A 25,947-nucleotide genomic window follows, 5' to 3' on the forward strand; every position below is an offset into this window, starting at 1 on the left:
TGGAAATATTAGCACACTGTCTGCTGCTGGAAACTGTGCAGCTGCAGTCTTTTCCTCGTTAAGAACTGAGGATGGTTAAGGGTGTGCTACACTTTTCGAATACTGTGACAGGATAATTCAACATTCATAGTGCATTAAATTTATTCTTGTGAATTTCATTCCACTCCACCATAGCAGATCTAGCAGATTTTTTTGCCCCTGTAGCAAATATTCCTGGTTCAACAAATGGTTTAAATTTATGAGACATTTTTAATTTGTTCTCTCATGATGCATCATACTGTATCTTCAATAAAGTCAGGTCAGATCATTTCTAGATATCAAAAGTATGTTGATTATGGAAGGCCTTCCTTAAGGCACAGTGAAATGCCCAAATTTAAGACTACTTGGTGGTTCAAATATATACAGATAGCACACAGTAGTAACCTACCCAAATTACTTCCAATATCAAAGAGCTTTTCATTTACTTAATTTTGTAATATCACAGTTGAAGTTTTTCCCTCTATCTCACAGTGTAGGGTAACATTAGAGTTAACAGATTTTCAGGTTCCCCCCAACAAAAGTAATTATACTAGATACCCTTGTGTTCACGGGACACATTGGTTGGCCCTCATCCTCAGCACATCTTTTTTTTTTTCGGTAGCCGACTGAAGCTGATAAAATCTGCTGATTGCAGCTGTAGACGGTAGTAGGGAATAATAATGATGCTAACAAACAGTGGACAGGTTAATCTCTCTGTCTTTTTCTCACACAGTCATTTGTCCAGTCTCTCCCACTGCCTTTTTCCACTGTCTCTATATGCCCCCCCCCCCCCCCACTCCTTTTTTTTGCTCCCTCTTTTTTCTCTCACTCTTTCTCTTTACTTTGTCTTTTGTGTAAGTGAAGCCGGGGCCTCCCAGTGACATGAGCCCCGCTCCTGTAAAACTAATAATGACTGAGATTTGTGCAGGCTTAGCATTCTTTCTCCCTTTCAGTGCAAGACACTGAGAATGGAGAGAGGGGAGGGGACGGGAAGGAGAGAAAGGTTTAGCGGTAAGGTGGTGGTGGTGGGGGGGGTGAGACAGGGGGAGATGTCCTAGTTAGAGAGGGAGCAACTTGGAAGATACATGAAAAAGGAAAAGGAGATGGAGAGAGAGAGAGGGACAGAGAGGCCCCTTCCCCTGAAACACACCACATGCTTTCGTTTTTTTATGGGTCAGTTCCACTGAAATCACACTGCATCCTCTCCAAACATGTTTCACAGACAGAGGAGAGTACACACATAGACACATTTACACATTTGTCCTCATTCAGGTGTGTTCAAATTTTCCAAACCACGTCGTCTTAAAAATCATGCACATCCTGCCCCTAAGAAAAATCAGGAATGTAAACACGGATGTTGGACGGTTAGTAGTTACACTGCAGACGTGCTTGAACTCTAGGCTACCAGTCAACAAGCATTTCCAAACCCCGCACTTAGCAAAGCCATTTATTTTCCCTCCTACAATACCGCACACAAGCAAAACATGTGAAGCAAAGCCACAGAATATAAAATATGCCCCAACCACACATTGACAGAAGTCTGTCAAATTCACATAAAGATCACCAGATGTGCTGTGAGATGCAACAAGGGGGCAAGGGGGAGGTCTCACCCACACTGCCCTCTCTAATGCTTTCCCCTCCCTCCTTTCACCTCCCCTCCTCTCTCCCAGAGACATGTGCGCACGCTTTGCCAGCAGACAGTTTCAGCTCTGAACAACTGATGCACAGACAGCTGTTTCTCCCTTCCCCTCCTTCTTGCTCCCCTAACTATTCTCCTCTTTTCACTTCTTCCCTACACTGCCTCCATTCATCCCCTCTGTACTTTCCCCTTCCTTCCCTCCACTTTGTCATTCTGCCCTGCACTTTTCCTCAGGCAGATATAAAGGCAGGTCCTGTTGAAGGGAGAGGGCTTGTGTAATCTCTGGCTGCACATGAGCACAGGAGAGCTATTGCTTCAGCTGGAAAGGCACCGCAACAGAAGACTTGGAAACAACTAGAGGACTAAACTTTGGGATAAGCAGAGGAAGGAGGAATCCCTCTAAGACAGGAAGGGAGGAGAAGAAGCGAGCCACAGACAGAGTTTGGAGTTGGAGGGGTGCAGGAAACAGACCATGCCGGGCTCTGTGGTGCTGCTGCTGCTGCTCTCCCTGTTGGTCCTGTCCACAGGAAGTGATGCCAGACGAATCAGGAAAAGAGGACTCAACCATAAGGTGGGGCTGCTAATCTCACCTTTGACTTTTGTATACGTGCGTGGCTTTCTTCACTATCTCTGTCTTATGGCTGTTTCCAGAAAAAAAAAAAAACTCCAAAGTGGAAGTAGGTGAAAGCTCACAGTGTTACGGACAATACAGGCTCTGTTACAGAGAGCTGGTTTCACACTATGAGAACAGTTTTGTGGCTGAGGTGAGAGGCGGTCAAGTTGACCTGAGACCTGAAGTGTGTTAATCCAGTGATGAAAAGAACAGTAGTGTAAATTAACAATGTACATTCAACAAAGTGCTGTACTCAAAGCAAAAGTTCAAAATTTTAGAAAATAGAACTATTTCTTGCTGAGAGTTAGGTGAGAACAATGATAGCACTCTTAAATGTGTCTGTTTAATAGGTAAATATAAGGTTTTAGCCAGCAGCTAGTTAGCTTAGCGCAGAGACTGGAAACAGTGGTAGTGTGGTCTGTCAAAAGGCAAGAAAATCCACCTACCAACACATCCAAAACTTATTAACATTAACAATAATTGATATGTTATATCTTGTTTGTTTAATGTCAAAACATAAAACAAAAGGGTGCAATTTTATGGGAGTAACATGCCAAATTATTTATTTATTGGGTGAGAGCAGTGATTTCCAGAATATAAACAACTTCTTTTTTACACTTTGTTTTTTGTATGTCCGTGGCTTTCTTCACTAGAAGTTTTAGATTCCAGATTAAGATTTTACAAACAAAAAATATGATCACCTTTTAAAATGTAATGCATTGTTTTAGGACCAGTCTGTCATGTTATGGAGTCTTTCGAATCTCTTTCTTTCTCTCAGACCAGTATATAAAGTAGAAAAATTTGGTCCATTTCAGCCAACTAACAATGTAAAACTACTGATTACACGTTAACTCAGTGATAAAATAATGTAGAGGGAGACATAGAGTAGCCTACTTTTGATGGTTTTGTACAGTTTGTTGGTAAGGCTTTGATGGGTTTTATGTTTTGATCGCAGGACTTTCTATATTGCTTCTGGAGGATCTGAACATTTTTTTCTCCACTGGTAAAGAAACAGTTTGCGAGCAGAAACGCTTTGATTTTGAAGCATGAAAAATCTACACGGACAGGATAAGTTTTTCAGTTTTGGTGAGGAGCCGAAAGTGGAGTGTGCAACAGGTTGGAATAAGTCGCTGATTTTCAAATTTCCATATGAGTAATTGAAGAGCACACTGGATGTACAACCTTTGTGTGTGTGTGTGTGTGTGTGTGTGTGTGTGTGTGTGTGTGTGTGTGTGTGTGTGTGTGTGTGTGTGTTTGTAGTGGATTATTAGGGCAGGAACTGAACTTGCAGACCGGGCCCCTGCTTGTTAACTCAGCTCAGTGTAGCTGATTGATCATCTCTAACAAGGGCTCACTGTAGCGTGCTGCCTTCTCTTTCTTCTTCCCTCTCCTGCTCTCTTCCCTCTCCTGCTCTCTTTCCTCCCCTGCTCAACCTCTCGTGCTTCAATGTTCTCACTTTCTAACTGGTTTATGCCCTCATTGGCCCTTCTCTCTCTCATATCCAGCCTTTATCTCTCTTCCCCTCTCTCATATGAAGTAGTTACCCTTTCACCCTGTCTCTGGCCTGCTTTCTCTTCCCCCTCACCCATGTGCCTCTCTCAACCCGCCCCCCGTTCTCCCTCTTTCAAATCTCTTTCTTTCTCTCGTCTCCTCCTGCTGTCAGGATGGGCCAAAAGCACCGTCTTGCTGGACTCTGCTTCAAAGCTGCTGTAATTGGAACATGCTGAGACGGCTGTGCATATGGAGTTTCTCTTTCCCTCAGAACCTTTTTCATCTCAGCATCTTTCCATCTTTCATTTCTTAACCACCTCCTCCGTACACACATATACACACATGCACACACACCCTCAGCCTCATTTATAACACCGGGGCCTTGCAGAAAGACAAATTATAGTCACTGAGTATTTCACGTAGGCACTGCACTGTGGAATAGGGTGTCTTGAAAGGAAAATTGGCAAAGAAAAAAAAAAAAACCCTGTAACAAACCCAAGGCCATCAGCGTGCTCGCTACCTGTCCTGTTTTCATGGTCCCTTTTGTTCTTTGAATATAGGAGGTGTCACCAGATTTAGATCTAAATACACACTGAATTTAAAACTTCTATCAACATAATAAAGAAAATGGGGAATTTCCCAAATGTTTGATTATAGACTGTGTGGATCTGTTACCTTAAAGACAGATGTGGAAATCCCCACAAGCTCTACTTAATTACACAGAACATATGAGAGAAGTCAGTAACTGTTTTCAAGCATTTTTATTTTCTTTCGTTTGATATTTTGTTTTGCATGCTTCATAACGCATTCAAAAATTGAAACGGTAAAAAGTAGTAATTTACTTAAATACCTTGGTAATTTGAATACTTTAGATAATATTATTATTAGCACTATGTATTTATCTATTTATCTATCTATCTACTTATTTATTTATTTATTTATTTTTCAACTTTAAATTTTAACTTAATTTGTGCAAATTCCATAAGAAACTTTCTTTTAATCAGACTGAAAACAAATTTACATGCAGTGAACTCTATGCTTTTCAGGGGCCTCTTGGCCTCTAAGTCACAAAGCAAACACATATTTTTTATGTGTAATCACAGTCATCAATGTAGATTTGAAATCTACATGTTACATCTACACTACACACATTTCTTTGCTTCACATCTTACTCACTTAGGCCTTAGTTTCCTTTGTCTCACTTGTATGTAAAGTTCTTACCAGAAAGGGGCGTGTTTGACCTCTGGGTCAGATGCTCTCACTCACTAGGTCACTTGTGGATCAGAGCCATGTCCAACCTCTCTTATCTAGACCTCCCCCTGCTACAAGGTTCAAAGGTCACCAGTAGCACTTTCCTAATTTCCTCTTATCCACACAAATGATTGTTAAATAGTACAAAACACGTAATAAGGCTTGAGAGGTAAAAACTAGGCATCAGAAGGAAGCTCAAACAGCCATGTAAACCTGTGGGGTCCAGCATTTTCATCCCCCTCAAAGCAACAGGATTCCACACACACACACACACACACACAAATACACACTCACAGACCGGATGATTTAGTCTTCTACAGCCATAACACCCTCTGGCTCAGACACCTGTCAGGACATGTCAGTGTGCACTTACAGTGTCTGAGGTTTCAAACATAAATCTTTACAGTTTCATTTATTTGATGTGGACGGCTCTTACAGCACCTGGTATTAAGACAGGGGCCCTGCAGATGCTCAGAAACAATGGAAACTGTTCCATATACTGCTTTAAGGCAGAGGGAAATTTGTAGGCTTTAGGGAAGTAATATTTAGATTCGTTTACTGTATGCACTGAACCCTAATGCTTTCAAATAAGAGAAGAGTGAGAGCATTAATTGAACAAAAGGAGATCAAAATCAACATTTTTATTGCAATGGCTGAGAATCAGCATGTATTAAATGTAACGGAATGACACAGCCCACATTTCACTGCTGAACACAAGGTGTGTATTTTAGTTCATGAGCAGAGCTGGCCCAAGCCTCCATGGGGCCCTAAGCAAAATTTGATTTTGGGGCCCTTCATTAGTGCCAATAATACTGATTATTGACAACAAATTGCCATTTATTTTTTTCTTCTTCTTAGATGCTCTGGACTCATACTGTCCTTTGGGTGCCATCTCTGCAGCCTCTGACTGCTGATTGGTCCGATGTTGATTGATCATCATGACAGCTGCCATTACCCTTTGCTTCACTCGCACTTAAAGGTGCTCATCGTGCGTCTCATATTGTGCAGCGCCGTGGTGCGCAGCTCTGACGCAATGTGCGCAGTGGTGCGCTGCATGAATCATTCACGCAATTTGCTCATCTCCCTCAAAATGGTCCCCTCCGAAAACGTGGGGCCCTACGCACAGTGCGTGGTCTGCGTATAGAGAGGGGCGGGGCTGTTCATGAGCAAACAGTTTGTGGCCTTTAAGGCTAAGAGTTAACAAATCCTGGGAATGCGTGACAAATGCAATACAGTCTTGGCAAGAACCGGCTGTGTAAAGGCTTGGTCACACCAGCACCTAAAACCGAGAAGTTTTAGAGCAATCTCAGTGAATTCTAACGGAATCACCGAAATCAGTGGCAGCAGAATAAATCCCCTAAAAATTTCTTTAATGTGAAAACCAGTGCCAGGTGTACCCCGCCAGTCGGACAATGTAATAATTGCTCCAAATGCCTTCACCATACTGTATATGTGTCTTAGATCATAGATGCAAAAAGCTTTTTTGTTTTCTAAAATTATTTCGCTTTAATAAACAAACAATCTAAAACAAATAACCTTTGTTCTGGGGGAAACATAGTACAAAGGTTCAGTTCACAGTTCATCAGCATTAAATGTAGAAATACATTAAAATAACATCACATAATATTTCACTGTTCACCTAGGTAGACAGAGAAACCTGCAACCAGTAGTTTTGTGAACTGGTGTGTGAGGCTCTTAGCAGGACTAATCCCAGTCAGATGATGTGAGCCTGCTGGTCAGCAGCACATTATTGCACTTATACTGGAGGAGATAGCCGTCCAGTACTATAGGTACACACACACATACACACATACAAACCAAAAGACAAACTCACTTTCACATCAACTTCTACTTTTTTCCCTACAGAGTCCTTGATGTTCAGCATGTTCCTTTTATTTTGCCGCAGAGAGATTTTCTAAGTTAAATCGTCTCCAGCAACAGAGAAGAAATTCATAGCAAATCTGAGTCTGAGTATGTGAGACCACAGAAATGTTTGTATCCATCACTCATCTACTAAAGTAGAGGTTACAGCTGTATTTAAATAAAAGACTGCCTTGAAATTGCTCCACTATTATTTTGTAATGAACAGTACAAAAATGAATTCCAGTTGTTGCAGCACGTCGAGCACAGAATAGATGTGTAATACAGTAGATGATTTTAGGGGAAACCTCTGTCACAGTCGTACCTGCTACCTGTGGCTATGAATGACAGCTATTTCGAACTGTTTCCCCAAAACTAATTAGCTGCGTTCTCAGCTGCTCTCCCTCTACCCTGCTGCGTAAGCCACACCTCGTACGGATTCTCTCTGTTTGTCTGTATTTCAAGGTTAGACATCACCTCTCTCCCGGTATGTCTACATTTCAGGATTGCTTTTCCCAGCTGTGCCTCTACCTGTTTGTCTGTCAGCATGTCTTCCCATCAGTTTACTGAAACCCTCATCTCTGACTGATTTACAGGCTGTCTGTTTGCCTCACAGCTCAGTCTGCTGTGTCTCTATATATCGGCATGTCTGCCTATCTTTCTGTCAAACCGAATGCTGGCATTAAGATAGGAAATGAGTCCTGACAATTCAAAAGCCAACCAGATGTGTGCTGTGGACCAGCTCATTTAGAAAACACAGGAGCTCCAGAGCTTTTGAGTTGACACTCGTATGAAAGAACACAGTTTTGCTCTGTTCATGTATTTGTGTGCACAACCTTGACCCTGCAGTACTATGTAGTGTGTGTGTGTGTGTGTTTGTGTGTGTCCTTGCACAAAGGAAGCAGAAAATCTCAGTATCTTTCTGAGATCGCTGCATGGAACCATGAATGGCCTGAGCTCAGTGCAGTTATGGAGCCAGACATGGTCTCCAGAGGCTTCTCCTCACAAACTCCCCGTAAACCGCAGAGCAAGATAACTACAGAGGGAGACGAGGAAAGACAGACTGAAAGAGAACAAGAGTAGTTGAGATCAATCATTAGACAGCCACCATCAGGCAACTGCTTTTCAACACTAAAGACAGAGGAAGGAAGGGAGAGAAAAAAATTGAGGAGAAAGAAAAAACAGGGAGGAAGAGAGATAGTGCTGCAGACAGAGAGGGAGAAAACATGCCCGCAGATAGACACGAACATCACACACGGGTCTGCTGGCAGCATCTCTACGGGAGAGCAGCGCAGCAGACAGGAGTGTAAATAAACAATGTGGAACATCAGAGAGATGTGTGCAGGGCTGTATTATAGAGCTTGAGACGTAGAGCATGGTGGCCCTTATGTTGTACAAACATGTGAAGAAAGAAAGACACAAGAGGAGCCCTGAGAGTGAAGCAGAGCAAAAGTACAGTAAAAAAAAAAAAGTCTCTGGAAATAACATCTGTATTATTGGCAAAGCTTAAGGATCAATACAGCAAACACACACTGAAACCTGAATAACTTCTACAGTGTATGGTATTCATGTGTACAACCGAGCTCGCACACATAAACAGGAAGGGCACACTTGACCTTTTGTAGGCGACGTTTGCAGGAGACTTTGGAAACAGATCGGATATAAGACAAGTGGAGACGGCAGTGGTCATTATGTCATTATCCATTCACAGCAGACTTTGTAGTGCTCATTCATAGATCTACTAGTACCAGGAGATACTGTGAACCACTGTGGCTCCACCGTTCTTACTCACCTCTTGAGAGCCATGAGTGAAGGGTATGAAAGAACTGTAGTCTCCAGTGTGTGGGAGCATGCACAAGCAGAGGTATATGTATCATAGTTATAGGAGTGCAATGATAAATCAGTGAAGTATTCTTTCAAGATAAAACAGCCGCATGAGATTCTGGATTCTTTTGGCCACTTGAGGGCACCACAACACGCTGCAAATACAACATTGACAGATGATCACCTAATGAAGTTGATATGGATAAAAGCAAAAAGTGACTTATAATCCTGGTCTTACACTGTAGCTTATTACAGCTCAGTGGCCAAAAAAAGACATGTATTTCCACATCATTTCCGCCCCAGCCGCTGCTTAACTTTTGCGCTTGGAGCCTCTGATGTTCCAGACATTCCTCTGATTTGGCTGCAGAGAGATTTTCTAAGTTATGTCATCTCCAACAACAGAGAGGAAATTCATAGAAAATCCTGTCTGCGTATGTGAGACCACAGACATGTTTGTATCCATCAGTCTGCAAAAAAGTATAGTCATTGTAAAGTTTAAAAACTCCCCTGAAATGATATTCTTTCATCAACCCGAAACAGAGCACCACTAGCATTCATCTGGTGTCACGTTTCTGTAATATCAGGCTCTTTAGCTGCTAAATGCTCTATTTTGTTCTCCAGATGGTCAATAACTTTGTCTATCTGACATCTGGTACTGAGCAAGTTGCATAGAGTGAGCATTTCGTCCAAAGACAGCTGCTTGCTGCATCTGGAAACAACACTGATGAGAGCAGTAAGACCAAAACAGTGAGCTGAAAGATGCTAAAAAGCTCCATAGAGATGAGGGGGACTCACAAGGCATGTACAACGATAACACAAATATTGACCCCTAAACTCTCATCTCAAAACTTTCATGACTAACAGTAATATGTGGCTCTCAAAGTAACTTTTACAAGCTCTGACTGTAAGAACCACACATTGTTCCCTCCATGGTGTGAATCCACACTCCCTCCCACCCCCAAATAACCATCTACCCACTAAGCTCGCAGCTGCCAGAACGAATTAATGTGTGTTTAAAGTGAACACACATACAGTGTGTGTGATACCACCGTCAGCGCCAAACATTTGCTTTCATTTTTCCGGCTGGTTTGTAGGGACGTTCGGTAAGCCTGCCAAATAAACAGCACAGTTTTAATGATCTTGTGCAACCCACAAGCTGATTATCTAATTACTAATCTAGTGTACAAAAAAACACCCATTTCTCTCTCCCTCTGTCTCTCTCTCTCTCTTTCTGAAACACCCTGACATGCCAGATTAATGTCTGAAACCGGAGAGTCATGAAAATTCACCCACACGACTGAAAAGACATAAAATGAGAAAAACTTTGTGGTTGTGCTTGTTTATCAGTAACACAGCATGTGTTCTCAGCGTTATGACAAACAGACTCTGCAGAAATACAATATCAGTTACAGCCATGAGGAATGGATAATAAAGATATTGTGATCATTAAGCCAGGGCAGAAAAATGACCTTAACTGGTGGAAAAAGACATTGAACCTCAGTAAAGTAAATGTGACCAGGTGAGGAATGAACCTGGAGGCAAACCTGATTAGATAACATCCTGTGAAGCAGAAACTCAAAGAGTTCATAGTTAACCACGTAGCACTGCTGCCATGGTCTATAATTAAAATATCCTCAAATTGTCCCTCTTGTTACGTTCCTCTGCTGTGGAACCATGTTAGAGCAGACAGTAAACAGCACAGTATTGCTCTTTTCATAAGAGTAACTAGAAAAAAAAAGTGGACTGAACTGGAAACTTGATCACATTGTAAAGGAAATGCAATGGAAGAGAAAATATGAGAGCTAATGTTTATTCAAGGACAGCTGTGATTATTACTGTAATATTTCCCATGTGTACACAACCCAGAACAATGAATGGCAGCTTATACTGTGCCACAAAACCTGCGATATTTGATACTGACTGTGCGAAAGAATACCCAAACCCAAAAATTGTCCTAGACATGTCCAAACCAATGGGCCCGGAATCAATAAAGAGCTGCATGGCCATGGCCGTGATACAGATCCCACAAGCATGCAAGAGCAGATCTTCTCAGCAACAGTGAAAAAGTGTGTGCATTGCTGTGTGTGTGTATGTGCATGTGTGCACGTAGGCCTACACCTCATGTTGCCAAAGCCGCTGAAGTGCGTGAAGTGTGTCTTTGCTTGGCTCAGGGTCCTGTGGCCTACTTTCTCCCTCTCAGACTCACCAGGCAAGTGTTTGTTCCCACAGTGAATCACCTTCCCAATCCAGGTCAAGACGTTAGCAGGCAGGCATGCATACTAAAGCCAAACATTTAGTGTCTTTGCTACATTCTGCTCTGCTGAAAGGTGATCACCCAGATCCACTGCTGCCCTCTGATGGTTAAATGTGGCCTTCACAAACACATATTTTCATGGTGTTCTCTGATCTGGACAGTTTCTTCTTTTTTTCATATTATTTCTCTATGTAATTTACATACTGTATGTGCACCTACATGGCATCACCCAGTCATCACTGACTTTCCTCCACATCCTCGTTCATACCGTGGACATTTGTCTCTTTCTCTGTCTCTCAGGATTATGAGTACCCCAACCACTCCCAGTCCACACAGCACCAGAAGAATGACCGGTGTCCGCCACCTCCCCAGATGCTACCAGAGCGAGCCTGCGAGGTCCCGGGCTGCCGCTCAGACTCCGAGTGTGAGCGCCATAAACGCTGCTGCTACAACGGCTGCATCTACGCCTGCCTGGAGTCAGTTCAGCCGCCACCGGGTCAGCAGCCATATTTTTAGTTCTGTGTCAGCAGCTGTTGCAGTGTTGCATTGATCCTAAAATGCTCTGTATACATAGAATCAGAAGACTCAAAGCTTTCAAACAATGTATAACATGTCAAGGTTGTATGAAGACTGAAGACCAAAACACTCCTACCAAGGAGTCCAAAAGTTAAATTACTTTGGGCAAGGAAACTGGTTTTGACTTTTTGTGAAAGTGGTAGGCATTCTCAGGAAACCTTGATAGTATTACAATAACTCAGTAAACAGATCGTCTCTGAGGCTCATAAGATGTTTTCCACAGAAGAATTTGCACAATAGTTTGGTTTGTGTGTGTGTGTGTGTGTGTGTGTGTTTTCTGAACAGTGCTGGACTGGCTGGTGCAGCCCAAGCCTCGGTGGTTGGGTGGTAACGGCTGGCTGCTAGACGGCCCTGAGGAGGTTCTGCAAGGTGAGTACGGACCAGTCACTGAAGTCAGAGAAAACACTTGCAACTTCTCATAGTTTGCTTGCATGACTCTCACTCGACTAATTCTCACAGCTCACACCGCAACTGCATCTTAGCCTTCGTATAATAAGCTTTCACAAATCCCTCAAACGCAATCCTTTACTTAGTCAGTTTGAGCAAAAACTGTTTTCGTGTTTGATTTCACCGCAGTCCCACCCTCTTTGTTTTGTGTGTAGTGGTGATGTGTATTTCTGGGTTGTTTTTTGGTGTGGTTTTTTTAAACTCTTCCTGCAGTTAAACAATGAAATGTTTTCAGTCCAATTAAAAACTTTCAGAAATGAAGAACATCAGTGATAAAAGTCACATTTTGGTGTCCATCCTTTAGCTCTCAAAACAGGAAATGCTGACTTTTTGAGGATACATTTAACAATCACACAGTGAAAGAAAACAAAACGCAGGCTTACCTGCATGTGCCTTTTATCTGAATAGATAAAAGGTACTTGAGGGAAGGCACTAAAAAAAAAAGGCACTTATGTATTTCATGCTTGTGATTTCTTCAAACGCACAGTATGTTTTCTGCCTATCAGCTGAGGCCTGCAGTACAACTGAGGATGGAGACGAGCCTCTCCACTGTCCCACAGGCTACGAGTGCCACATCATTAACCCAGGAAACCCTGCCGCTGGCATCCCTAACCGGGGACAGTGCATCAAGCAACGTGGGAACTCCGGTAAGGCTAGAGCACTCCCGGTACCTCATACAGCTGAGTGAGCTGCGTGATTATGCTGTTGCTTTGAAGCCAGTTCTTAATTTCGTTTTGGAAATCTAATCTCCTGCTTATCTGATCTAATGGAACCTCTCCCCAAAGTTTGTGCTCTTATAAAGCACCAACAGACTGGGAGAGGATCCTGGGCTGTCCTAGCAGCTGTCTTGTGTCTGGCCTGGTATCTCTTGGCACATATAATGCAGCCAAGCCCCATGTTTCACTATTTAATAGATCTAAAAATACACAAATTGGAATGAACTGGCAACTCAGTAGACTGCCCTAAGATGTACTTATTATCTGTGGCTGAAGCTGTTTGAGGAAATATGAACCGAATGATTCATTGAAGAGAACATCATGCATGTCTTTAGTGCCATTTTAGCATGAATTCAAGGTACATTGTGGAGATCAGATACCATCTTTTTGTTTTGTTTTTATTTACAGATGGACGCGGCTTGAGGCACAAATACTTTAAGGACTACAAGGACTACTTAGGTAAGTGACCTAACATTAAAAACTTGTACCTGTACTATCACAGAGTCTGAAATTGTTTTTTTGTTGTTGTTTTTTTTGTTTTTTTTTAACTGACAGGTACCAGCTCTAACAATGCAGTAGGCTACGAAAAACATCACAAGCACCTGGGATGAAGTACGTTTTCAGCTACTTTGATCTTTTGTGTCATATTAAAAACCACATATCTCTTCTATTTTTATCTCCCTTTATTCAAAACCTTATGTTTTTTTTCCTTTTAATACCTGATCACAGATCAACAATGACCTCAGCCTCAGCTACGACCATAACCCAACCTCAGACATCAGACCAGTCCTGTTCGATCTGCTCTCATTACACCTGAATCAGGATCAGTTCTCACCTTTTTACTACACCCACAGCTGCTACCTCCTCTTTGCAAAGCCCAGTTTTGTTTTGTTTTTTTTTTTTGTTTTTGCAGCCTCTCCTCAGTCTCAGTTTTCTTTGGGAGACAAGTCTGATGCATTTACATTACACAGCCAAAGAAATAAGTGCTTTTTTTTGTCTCTCTGTCTAATATCTGTAAAAGGAAGGAGCAGAGGGTGTTGATGGTGAAGCAGAGGAAGAGAGAGCAGGGTGTGCACCAAAAATTGCAAAGGAAGTAAGGAAACCTTGCCATTTTATCATTTCTTCACAACCCGCTCCCTCAGCACCATTCATTCTTATTCTCACATACAGAAAATCAAGACCATATGGTCCTGTTAGCCATTCTCTAAAAGACGCTACTCAAATTTCCTCAAACCTGGAGGGTTTTATAGACATCTAATTATAAGAACAAATGCCATATGAGTGTGTGGATTCTGTCAGTTTTGAAGGATTTGGAAAAGCTGTGGGTTGGTTTTAGCCCACAGATGCTGACTGTGACATTGTTGCTTTGAAAAGCAAAAGAAAATAAAATAGTAAATACAAGGGGAGAAGCTGAGTAAAATTTACATTTAAATAAATATTCTACCTGTGAATGAGGAGACTTTGACCAGCTTTTAAAAGCCACCTTTAAATAAACCTACAGAGAGCAAGTGCTTGATACTGAAAAGATAGATTAAAATAATTTACAGAAAATTTTTTTTAGACAAGTAATGAAGCGAGTCAGTCATGTAACGAATATGTAGCCTGGCCAGCGCTGTATGATTATGCAAGAGTTTCATAATTTTCGTGTGTGCATGTGTTTTCTTGTGTGTGAGTCATCTGATGACAAATTTAGATTATCTGACAAACAACATAATTCAGTCTGCCTATTAAATTATCACACCACCACAACCCCGTGTTGCAGTATAACATAATAAATAATGGAAAGGGCCTTTGCACACTTCTGTTTTATTCTCCAACTTAACTTGCTTCAGTCGACTGTTCAACTTAAGATGTCTCTGTAAATTCAAATGGTGCTTATTTGCATTGCTGCCTATAATAACAGGAGAATAAGCTGGTCATATAATAAGCTGAAGGTGCAAAACAAAAGCTGTAACCATTCTCTTTGTGCAGAACTAAAGTGATGTCTGAATGTTTCGATCTGACTGGTGCTGTAGTGCTGCCTTGTTTATTTTAAATAAACCACATTGTTGAAGTTGGTCTGATTTTTATGATGTTTTTTTGTTGTTGTTGCAAGAAACTAAGTACTAAGTTGTCAAGTTATGCAAATGATGATAAAATATCATGCGAGTAGATCATGGTGATATTATGATGGCTGTGCCTGATCCCATCCTGCTTTTTCATTATTCTTTAGCAGCAGATTTAGTTGAAGTAAAAATGAGCTGAATACTGTGGTTAGTATCCAGTTACAGTAGCTTCTAAAACAAGGTTTAGATACCTCAGGGAGCCTTTCTGACATTTTCTGGATATCCTAAGAAAAATTCATGCAGAAAAAAGACAATGTGTAAGACTGACTTGGTTCCCATTCCCTCTCTTACTGTATTTTGTGCACCATGTACTGACCAGCAACAAAGATATCATCATATATCACAACATTATTATTGTCATGGTCCACCTGTCCCAGTCTCAGAGGTATAATATATGTTTTTATACATTTTTACAGTTGATTTTTTGGGGCACTGCCTTCCTGTATTTAAAATATCGTATGAAAGACATGTTCAACCTATAGATCTTTACAATGATCCAATATGTTACAGACCCTGTGAATGCCACCCACTCCCCCTACTGGGCAAGGACAGACATTTCTGTTTCACATCAGATGTAGGTGAAAGTCCAGCAGTCAACAGAGACGTAACAATACAGACCAGTAAAACACAAAGAATAGGCACTAAGCAAATGCATGTTGTTCTTGAATGGTTTAGACATAACCCCATTTAATTACTAAATGTACTACTACTAATACTACAGTATGTGCCACTTTAAGAACATAATGTACTGTTATTCCCAGAATAGCAGGGAGAATACAAGGAGAATACTTGCGTTTGATATGAATCTTCAGTATGTTATTTATGGAGGAGTATATTTGACCTTTGTATGTTTGGTTTCTACACAGAGAGCTCGCAGCTGACTGTAATCCTACTTCACTTCATCGAGAAGATAATCGAGCCAGGCAGTGCCCATGTCTCTGCAGTGGGAGACAGGTGTGTGTTTTCAGTGCAGTAATATAGTCTGAGTAATTCGGAGAGCTCTGTTTGAGTTTTATTTCACAATCCAGAGACAAATCCTTCATTAAAGATTCATGCTGTATCCATTACAGGCGTTTGACTGAGGGCTTTCCCGTCTCACATTCAGCTTTTTATCCACAAATCACAGGCAGACTGAAAGAACTCATGTATAATTTGTATTCAATCTTTTCATAATAAAGTTTTTCCATCATACATACCATATTCCATTACATAAATTTAATCAAAAGAGCAAAATGTGCCAAACCCCTTCCAATTATCTATCTGACTTTTATCTCCCAGTTAAAATGTCTAAATTAACATTAACTTTTCCAAATTACATAATAACTTTGTGGTTTTAATGAGCATATCTTCTCTTTTTAAGCATCTCTTCATTCCATGATGTTAAACTGAGCTGTGTACAGTGAGAGGACAGTGTCAGCACTGTGTTACTGTGACCTACAGCAGGGCCTGTGTGGTAAATGTATAGCCCACTGGGTGTCTGTCTCTACCTTTGTCTCGCGCTCTCTCCCTCTTCCCCCTCTCTAATACACGCGCGCGCGCACAAGCACGCACGTACACACCCGCTTTAAAGCTGCGCCAGAGCAGAAACACACACACACACACACAAGAGAATGAAATTGTCAGTGAGTACTTAGAGTTGCGAGTATAGCAGCTATTGTGTTTTGGATAAGCCGGTGGTGGTAACGCTCCGCAGCACACAGGCTGTCAACCGTGCGTTATCACCGGGTTGGAGCCTAAAAACTAACTACTGGGTATGTCGCGCATGACCGCTTCATCACTGCCACCGTGTTGATTTATTTCACCATGAGCGCGCCGAGCAAGTCATCAGAGAAAAGGTTAGTGCGACATTCCCCTCTAAGTTTGTTGAAGAATAAATTCCTCTGTCTTTGTTTTTAAATGTTAACACACACATATTTGCGCTATTCTTTCAGAATGACTAATCGATATAATCAATTTGAGAGCCTATTCGAAAAGTTAACTAAACACCTGCAGCTTAATTTGTCTGTTAGAGATTAAACGTATGTTTATTTTTCTTCAGGTACTATTTACAAAAAGTTCTTTATTCTGGGATTACTTACACATTTACTGAATGAGATACTTCACCCTGTTTGGCAGCTCATCGCCGGAAACTGACAGACTTGACCCATCTATGAAACAGACGTTTAATATAAGACAAACGTGCCCAGAAGGTGTCAGTGTAGTTTATGCAAAAGGCAGCTGCAGTGGAAAAGGCTCTCTGTGGTACAGCTGCATCTGTCTGTAATAGAAAGTAGCCCACAAATTCATGTCATCTAAACGTTGTGTTTTTAATATGCTTGTCATCTCAGTCAAGGGCAATAAGGACAGTAGTTTCTCTCAACAAGAGTCAGAACCCTGAAGCAAGTTAATAGTTTCCGTGCACGTGCAGTATTACTTAGGTGTATTAGTTATTTTATTGTATTAGTGTATTAGTTAGTTATATTAAACTAACTTTTTTTTTTTTTTTGACAGGAATGGCACCAAAAATAAGCTGGATAAACTATTAAAGGAGAGAAAAGGCACATTTCCGCTTCTGATAAAGGTAAGGACACAGCCATTCATTCCTGATAAATGTGTGTAAAAATAAGACTCTTTGATAGGCTTTTGTATTTCTTGTCAACCTGACCACTTCAGTGTACTATCATGAGTTATAGTGCTAGCCATGTTTCTGTGGGCCTCCAGGCAACTCTACACCCTGTGTTGATGTGCAGGCCATTAAATAAATGTTATTTAGGTGATTGTGTGCGCTCAGCAGAAATGATTTATTAGGGAACATGCTCTGCCTGGTGATGTTCTTGGCCTGCACCACTGAACCATCTGAGAGAGTGCCCTTTTCCCATTTGCAAGTGTTGGGAGAGCAAAACTGCCCAACCCCGAGCCATTATAAGGCCACATACTGTATCTAAGGTCTCCTGCTATGACAACACCTGGGTTAACCCCGTCATCCCCTCTTCCTGGAAAGTACCACAACTTTCAGCTCTGCCCTACAAGGACACGTTCACTTAGCAGCGGACTGATTCTCCCCCCCCCCCCCTTCCTGCGTGAAAGGATTAGAGTGTTTCAAAGCCCCCCCAGACCTCCCTCTCTGAGCTCCAATAGGACACTTTTCTACTTACTGTTGATTAAACTTTTAATACAGTTTGAAGCTCTTTGCCATCAGAGCAGACAAATCGGTAGAGCAGGAACGCCTAAATCCCTTTGATGTGACACACTGTACAGGACACTGCTGGTCGTCTCACTCTAAATCTGGGCTCAGGGTTTATTCAGGTGGTTTGATGTAGATAACAAATGAGGGACATTGCATTTCCTGTCCCTTCTGTTTGTGTGCGTGTTCATGTGACGAAGGGGATATTTAATGACTTACATGCTCAGACTGAAAACCAAGCTCAATACATTGTGGTGATGTTTTATATGTACAGCACTGCATACTGCAGGGTGTGTTGGTCACATTTTTCAATGTGTAATCCCATCATGGCTCTTTTTTTTATTTGCTTTGATCTCAGCACTTAAAAAAAAGGCCCCTCAGTTAGATATTCTCATTAATTAGCAAGGGCACTGCCAGCAGGTTGTTAAGCCAAAAGACACTCAAGATAAGAGCACTGAAAATCTTTGAACATCAGTGAGAAATTTGGAAGCAGTGTCTGAGGCATCATTTGAAGCTATTAGGGTTTATGCTGTGAGTGGACTCCACTCCCAGGGTGTCGGTTCAAAAGATTTTCTCTTTTTCTAAGTTAGGATATCAATAGAGCGCATTTGCGTCATTACAAAATACAGACGCAAGCAGCTGCTCTCAGCAGATGCAGCACACCCCTTAGATGTGATATGGCCTGAGACTGGAGCTGGAAATGTGTTTTCATGTTTGCAGCTTTTATCCGATATGACTCACTGCTGAAGTCCACCTTTGGCATTTAAGCCTTTTTTTTTTTAATCAGAAAGGGCTGTCAGATCCTTCTAATAAAGTGGTACCTTATACTGCATGGACGTAAGTGACTTATTTTTTGGCATTTGTTGACTCACTGAAGATTAATCTTGAAGTTTGGTGCCAAAATGTTATTGCTGTGGTAGGTCTGAAACACTGATGAATTGGAGCTTTTATGAAGGTGTACATATCGTTGTACGGTGGTTTTGGTTTGTTCTAACTTCAGGGTTCTTAGGGGCTTTTAATCTGTATCATACTGGCAGGAGCTGGCTTATAACTTTGGTTACAATTATTTTCATTATTAGTTGTTTACTCAGTTGATGTAATCATATTCATTGATATATTCATTCATTGGTTTGTAAAATGTAGAATGTCCATCACAGTTTCCCAAACCCCAATGTGATGTCTTCAACTGTCCAAAACCCATAGATATTCAGTTTACAATGATATAAAATGGATGAAAACAGCAAATTGTCCCACTGGAGAAGCTGGAACCGCAGAAAGGTTTTTTGTTTAAGAAATAACTGAAACAATAAAATGGTTATCAAAATAGCTGAAGAATAATTTTCTGTCAATCAATTGATCAATCAGTGGAGCTCTACTTGCAAACTTATGTAAAAACACTGACTCTACTTTATCAGACCATGACCTTTTGAATATTGTTGTGCACTTCATGACCTGCTTTAGAGTATTGTTTATCAAGAGCAGCGTGGGTTTACCCCCACACACTGTGGAATAAGGAGTGTGCCTCCCCATTATTCTGATGAACCTTTCCCCCGATAGGGTTTCTCATCACAGCTTTGTCCCTCGTTGACACCGGACCCCCTGGATTAAAGCCGGTCACTTAGCAGGAGAGCTCACCTCTGCTGAATTACAGGCTGATATCAGTGTCACTGAGCTCAGGGTTCATACTGCCCCATTACTCTGCATCGGCAGCTGAGTATAAAATATATTATAACCAATACAAGCTTGCCTGCGGTCATTTCTCTTTTTTTTAAAGATCTTTTTCAGCATTTTTTTGCCTTTATTTGATAGGTAACAGTGAAGAGACAGACAGGAAACATGATGATAGAGGGGGGAATGACATACAACAAAGGTCCATCATCGACATTGTTATGTGTCATGTGTTGTAACCATGGGCCACCGGAGCACTGTGCTTGCAGACATTTCTAATAATTTCTCTACTTATTTCTACTTATGCACACGTGTGAGAGAGATTGTACTGTCATGTGTGCCGTTTAAGTTGTGTCCATGTTTATGCATGCATGCAAGCATTCATGTGTGCCAACAGAAAGGCCTCTGGCTTGTTGTCATGACTGTCACATGGCCCATGCTTCTCAGCATGTGAGTTTCCATGTTCTGTTAGCACGGTAATAGACGCAGGCAGGGCAGAATCCTCTGTGCTGTGGATGACTGTTTTCCCTCCCACTGGTCCACACAGGACTGTGAAAGCCTGGGCAGCGTTTGGCCGCATACTGCCGAGGCTGAGCCCATTTGTGCTGCAACCTCACAGCTGCACATTCCCACGGCGAGGAAGGGTTGTGGTGGTGCTGCTCCAGAGAGGACAGCTGGACTGAAACACTCCCCGAGTCTGATAAACATTAATTGGATTCACAAAGAATGCTGGGTAAACAGCCACCCAGGGAGTTTTGTTAATGAGTGCCTGGCTTGGTTGCATGAAGTGTCTGTTTTCCTTTAACAGTGAGTCATGCAATACAGAGCTGCTAAATAGGGTATGCCAACGTCCTCCCCCGTCGCACCCTCTCCTTCCATCTCCATAGGCTCAGGAGCATTGTTGTGTAATAATGTGTGAGGTCTTATCTGAAATATTGTTACATAAGAGGATCCGGTTGTTGTTACCTTGTTAGGCTCACTGATTCCTTTATGATAATTTAGCCTGGCATGAATTTATAATGTTGCCTCTGTAGCCTCTAGAACATTAAGTACAACAACTAACACTGAGAACAATAACTGGATAAATCCATTAGCTCTTTAATGTATATACAGTTTTGTTGTATGAGATTAATATGGCTTAGAAAAAAGGCAGATCAATCATCGTACTATTTCAGTCTCCACTGGTTAAGTAACCAAAGAAGCTTAAAATAAATTAATTTGCTCTGGAAGTGACAGTGTGCCTATATTAGGCACCTAATTTTCTTAAAATTTTCTTAAGAACTCGAAAATTGTTCTCATTGTTATTATCATTATTAATATTGTTATTAACTCACTTCCTCCTTTGCTCACAAAGACCCATAATTGTGTTACATAATTGTTTAATCAGGATTAACCTTGTAGTCATACCTGTGTTGGTCTCACTGGCCAGAGTGTGTCAGTATATACCTGTAACATCTGTTGAATGAGAAAGGCCTGAATGCCAGTTCGGTAGATTACACCTGAGCCGCGGCTAATAAAGCCAGTCGAATCTAAGACAGGATCTCCTGTACAGCCTCAGTCTGTCCACTGGCTTTTGACGACACTGTGTGGAACAGTATAGCCTCTTGTTTTTGGCACCCCAAGACAACAAGTGTTTTAGTCCCCTTTGTCCACATCTGCCACTCGTTGTCAGATCAAACCCTGCAATTTTGCTAATTGTTACAATTTGAAAGCAGTGTATTGTGTGTGTCGGTCCAGCGCAGACATGGGGTCTTTTGTGTCCTGGTGGTGACAAAAGCGGATCACCTTGCGAAGGTTGTTGTTGAAGGTGACAGGGCAGTTAGTACTTATGGGGTCAAAAGAAGGGCTGACAATGCTCGTCTTACCTTGCTGACAAAGCTGCCCTAGGACCATGGACCATAAACTGGGTTTTAGCAACAGCAGGAAGATTTGAGGAAAGTAAAAAGAGAGGGGGACAAATTCTAGGAAAGTTAAAAATGGAAAATGAAATATGGTGATCTGCGCTGTGTTTCCTAGAGGTTTTGTTTCACTGGGGGACATTATCAGAGTCATTTGAGGACAAAGTGTGTGACCCCAGAGCTGCCGCAAATGCGAGGCCATCATCACTCGCGCAGGCCTGGATGCCTGACCGCGTCGTCTCTATCCTCAGGTTCTCAGACCTGGCAGGACAGAGTCTGGGGCATTCGGGTCAACACCCACACTTCACATGATAGGGGGCTAGAGCCTACAGTGTGGTAAAAAAATATTTATCACTGAAACCTATGACACACACATTTTGGTGATGGAGATAAACTCACATGTGCACACACATTTGCACCTGTGCAAATTCTATGCCACACCTGTTTCACAAGTGGGGCAGTTATTCTGATGAGCTTCATTGAAATAACAGTGACGTTCTGTGGGGCGAGCAGAGCCAGACATGGGGCCCTGGGTCGGGTCTCATTCCAGGGATGGGAAGCTGCAGGTCTTAGATGAAAGAATGATTAATGAGGTAAGGCTTCCAATGCTGTGGCAATTTGGAAAGACAGACAGCTCATCAAAGTATAGGCTACGGTGTCTTATTAAACCCAAAAAACAGAGTTTGCTTCAGGAGCCATTGTAGAAACTTTGTACCTGTTAACCTGTTTGGTATATTGAATATTTTTTAAATATTTCCTTTGGGATTTGAACCGAACAACAGAACAAGTATGCAAAACTGGAATGCTAATAATGATTTCTTTAATGAATCTTAAACTTCTCACAGTATTACAAAGCTACATCTAAAACATTTCTACATGTTTAATATTTTCATGCTTGTGTTTGTAGGACATTCACTGTTAGACATTAAGGGAAGAATGAAAAATCAAAGTAATTCCAAATTCTTGGACTTCTTTGGACTTGTACAAAGTAAGGACAGCATCATGATGCTATCATCATAGATACATTTTCTAACTTTCAGTCCAGGCTCATATACGCAGTCCTACTGTTTTGGAAGATAGTTTATAGAGGATGACTTAGAAATGCAGTAGAAATGCAACCAAGACAGGAGCAGTATCTGCAGTGTCATTGTTATTTTTCTAGCTCAAGTATTGAGTGCTTGTGTGATGGCTGCATCTCTTTACTGTATGGCTGCAATGCAAAGGAATAAGACAGAGATGGTGAAAGAAATATCTGAAGGAGCAGGATTTTCTGAGCTTTGACTGATTTTCACAGATCTATAACAATGGTTGTGTGGAAAAGATCTGTTTTTGGTGCACGGGAAGAAAACGAGACACTTTCATCATTAAGCAGTGAGGATTTCCTCTAATCGGTTGCTGGTCGTCTGACACCAAGTTGTTCATGTACTGGGGCAGAGGATTATTTAAAAAGGGAGACACACATTGTGTCTGTATTTTAGATAAGCCTCAGAAGGGAGGGATTCATTTTTCAGACTCACGTTTGGGGAAATGGGGAAAAAATAGTCCAGTCATCTGTTAAACAAGGCCAGGGAAAGTGACCTGTGGCCCAATTCAGGCAATTTTTATGACAGTCTGGGTCTCAGCCTGATAAAGAAGACAGACAGCAAGCTCTTGTATGTCTGTGCGTGGTTATTACAGCACATAAAGTGATGAGTAATGTATTATAGAGCATTTGAGAGAGGATTATGTGTACTCTGTATGTAGGTGGTCTAGACAGGGCCGGCACAGTTGACACAAATATGAAGCAGTAGGTTAACCTGCACCTTCATCAACCACTCCACACGCACATGGAGCCGCAGGCTATAATCACTGAAATGATTCTAAACTGTGGAGAAAATTATATAATCTATGGCACAGTGGATGAATGCCCTCAGTGAAGAAATACCATAATGAAAAAAAAACATAATAAATAAACAAAAGACTGGGTAATGATTCATTTTGTGACTTTCAGCAGAATCATATCATGATGATATGATCATACAGGACTGTATTTTCCTGCAACATTTTCCTGTTCTCCAAATTAGTGATTTCATTCATGTGGTGATAAAAAAAAAACTAACAAATTAATTATTGGAGCTTTGTTTTACATACGTGATTGAATTTGTTCACATGTAATTTATAACAGTGGAACAGTTTATTGTTTTAAAAATTTGTTTGATTACTTGTACTTAGTGATTTTTGCATACAATTGCCACGTTAAGAGATAAATATAAAGATATCAGATAAATTATTATTTATATAATGATAGTGATTAGGGCTGCAGCCAGAGATTATTGCCATTATTGATTAATCTGCCAATTCTTTTCTTGATTAATCGACTAATTGTTTCAGTTCATCACATCTGATCACCAGTAGCAGTAGTTCAACATAACTATGAAGGTGATAATTATATGATTTAATAATAGAATTTAGTTATATATCTATAGCTTAGCCAAGCCTTATATTATTTACGTCCCCCATATCATACATTGCTTGCTTGCTTGCTTGCTTGTTTGTTTGTTTGTTTGTAGCATCTGGTGGTTGCAATGTAATACTATGGTACCTAAACCACAAACCTGTAACCATCAGATGGTGCTCTGATTATCTGTTTTTACTGTACCTGTGTGTGTGAGCTTAGCATACACTCTAGGAGGCTAGTAACAGACACATCTATATCTTAGTTCATATATCCATGTATGAATAGATATTTGTTTCTTGACCACCCGTTTCTTTGTGAAATATATGCTCAGAAAGCCATTAAATGAAAATTAAGTGGAAATAATAATAATGTTCATGTACATTTTCAATGATTTTTTCTTTTGTTTGTTGTTTTAGGGGGGGTTTTGTGTATATTGTATTGCTTTGTATATTTTGACACACCCTTGACAGTGCTTTGCTATAATCAAACACTGGCTTATGTTACAGATGTCGGACACAAGATGAATTAAGGTTTGTTTTTTTTGTCTCGCCTCCTTCACCAGCATGGAGAGAGCCTCTCCACATGGCTAATGAGATTTAGCTTGGCCTGAGCCCTGCTTAATTTTCAGCTGCGTCCACAACCACAATCACACACACACACAAACAGATTTATGTGAACAAAGAAATGCACACAAAATCGCCCAGTACTTCTGACAGAGAATGAGGATAATCAGTCTAACAATCAGAATTCGGCTTGATTGTAATTACAATACTTTACAATGATAATAACTGCTTATTGGTTTAAATACTCTGACTATGTGCTGTTTGTTCATCAACCACCATTGTTACAGTACTTCTAGCTGAGTCAGTTGCCCCTGAGCAAATATCAACCCCTGTGGGATTGAAACTCCATAGACTTCAGATAACAACCTATTTATAGCAAAGGCTTCAGTTTTGGATTTGTAAAGAATATTTATTTTCACATTTAGCTAAACAGGCAGAGAACTGACCTAAACCATGACTTTGTGATTAACGGGAAGTGTTCCTTTAAGACCTGGTCCTTTGAGTTTCCATTCATAGATAACTGGGTGAAAGACAGAGGGATCTTCACCACATAGACTCTGTTAATAAACACTTCTTTACTGACCCATCTGTATTGCCAAGCGCCATTAACATGTTATATGCAAGTCACAATTGAGCCTCTAATCGCCTGTGTGTCTGTGAGTGTCTAAGTGTATGCGCTTGTGTCAACTTGTGAACCTGACCCATATCTCACATGGTGACATGCTGCCACTGAGAAGCCTGCTGTGCGTCTAAAACTGCAGATGCTGCAGTCCACCTGCCAGCCAGGTCAAACTACCCACACTCCCCTCTGCCAAATGGCAGGAGATACTGATACTGTCTGTTTTGGCTGGCAGCTCATCTCGCTTCAGTTTGCCTTGTCTGGCACCTGGCAGCAATTAACTGAGGGCCCAACAGGTTGTAAGGCACCAGGTCATAGTCCTCTAATTTGGCTCTACTTTAGCAGAGTCTCATCTGGCCCCATGTAGCCTGCCCGGACACCTGCTGTTCACGCATATCTAGATCTGGCCTGATGGTCCTAAGACATAGGAAAGGTGTTGCCCTGAGAGGCCAACGGTCTATCAAATTCTCTGTTATAGTTGTATGTAGAGCCATGGATTAAAAATTGTAAATTAAAAGCCTCGAGACAAGAAGGACAAGAAAGAGCAGCTACCTCTCTGTGTTATATAAGAGTCAAGACTGGCTGACAGGGCAGTAATGAAATACAGTACCCTGGTGCTTCATGCTACAGAAATAGCAACATTTTTCCTGTCACCAAAATAAGGTGATTTACAGATTTTATTTTTGGTAGAGGGGTGGAACCTGTCTGAGAAAGGATATTTGTGCTCACTGTGAGGACATGTCCTTTATTAAGAAAACAACATTTAAAATGTAATGTTGCACTGTAACCTACCTAATAACTGGAG

At 41.2% G+C, this 25,947-nt stretch overlaps 1 protein-coding gene across 3 annotated transcripts; it reads left to right on the plus strand.

The window, feature by feature from the left end:
* Positions 1–1,719: 1,719 nt before the first annotated feature.
* wfdc1 (WAP four-disulfide core domain 1) lies at positions 1,720–16,018 on the plus strand. Of its 3 annotated transcripts, none has more exons than XR_005894110.1 (8): positions 1,720–2,228; positions 11,251–11,446; positions 11,812–11,895; positions 12,480–12,620; positions 13,098–13,148; positions 13,245–13,301; positions 13,419–13,782; positions 15,661–16,018. XR_005894110.1 is itself a non-coding variant. In XM_041038826.1 (7 exons), the coding sequence occupies exons 1-6, from the start codon at positions 2,130–2,132 to the stop codon at positions 13,298–13,300; spliced, it is 627 nt and encodes a 208-aa protein (XP_040894760.1). In that variant the 5' UTR covers positions 1,720–2,129; the 3' UTR covers position 13,301; positions 13,419–14,740. The 3 variants fall into 3 exon arrangements, 1 of the variants encoding a protein (XP_040894760.1); XR_005894111.1 differs by lacking the exon at positions 15,661–16,018 and adding an exon at positions 15,305–15,317; XM_041038826.1 differs by lacking the exon at positions 15,661–16,018 and having other exon boundaries at positions 13,419–14,740.
* Positions 16,019–25,947: the final 9,929 nt, after the last annotated feature.

The sequence above is a fragment of the Toxotes jaculatrix genome, chromosome 5, assembly GCF_017976425.1.
Source record: "Toxotes jaculatrix isolate fToxJac2 chromosome 5, fToxJac2.pri, whole genome shotgun sequence".
Lineage (NCBI taxonomy): Eukaryota > Metazoa > Chordata > Actinopteri > Toxotidae > Toxotes > Toxotes jaculatrix.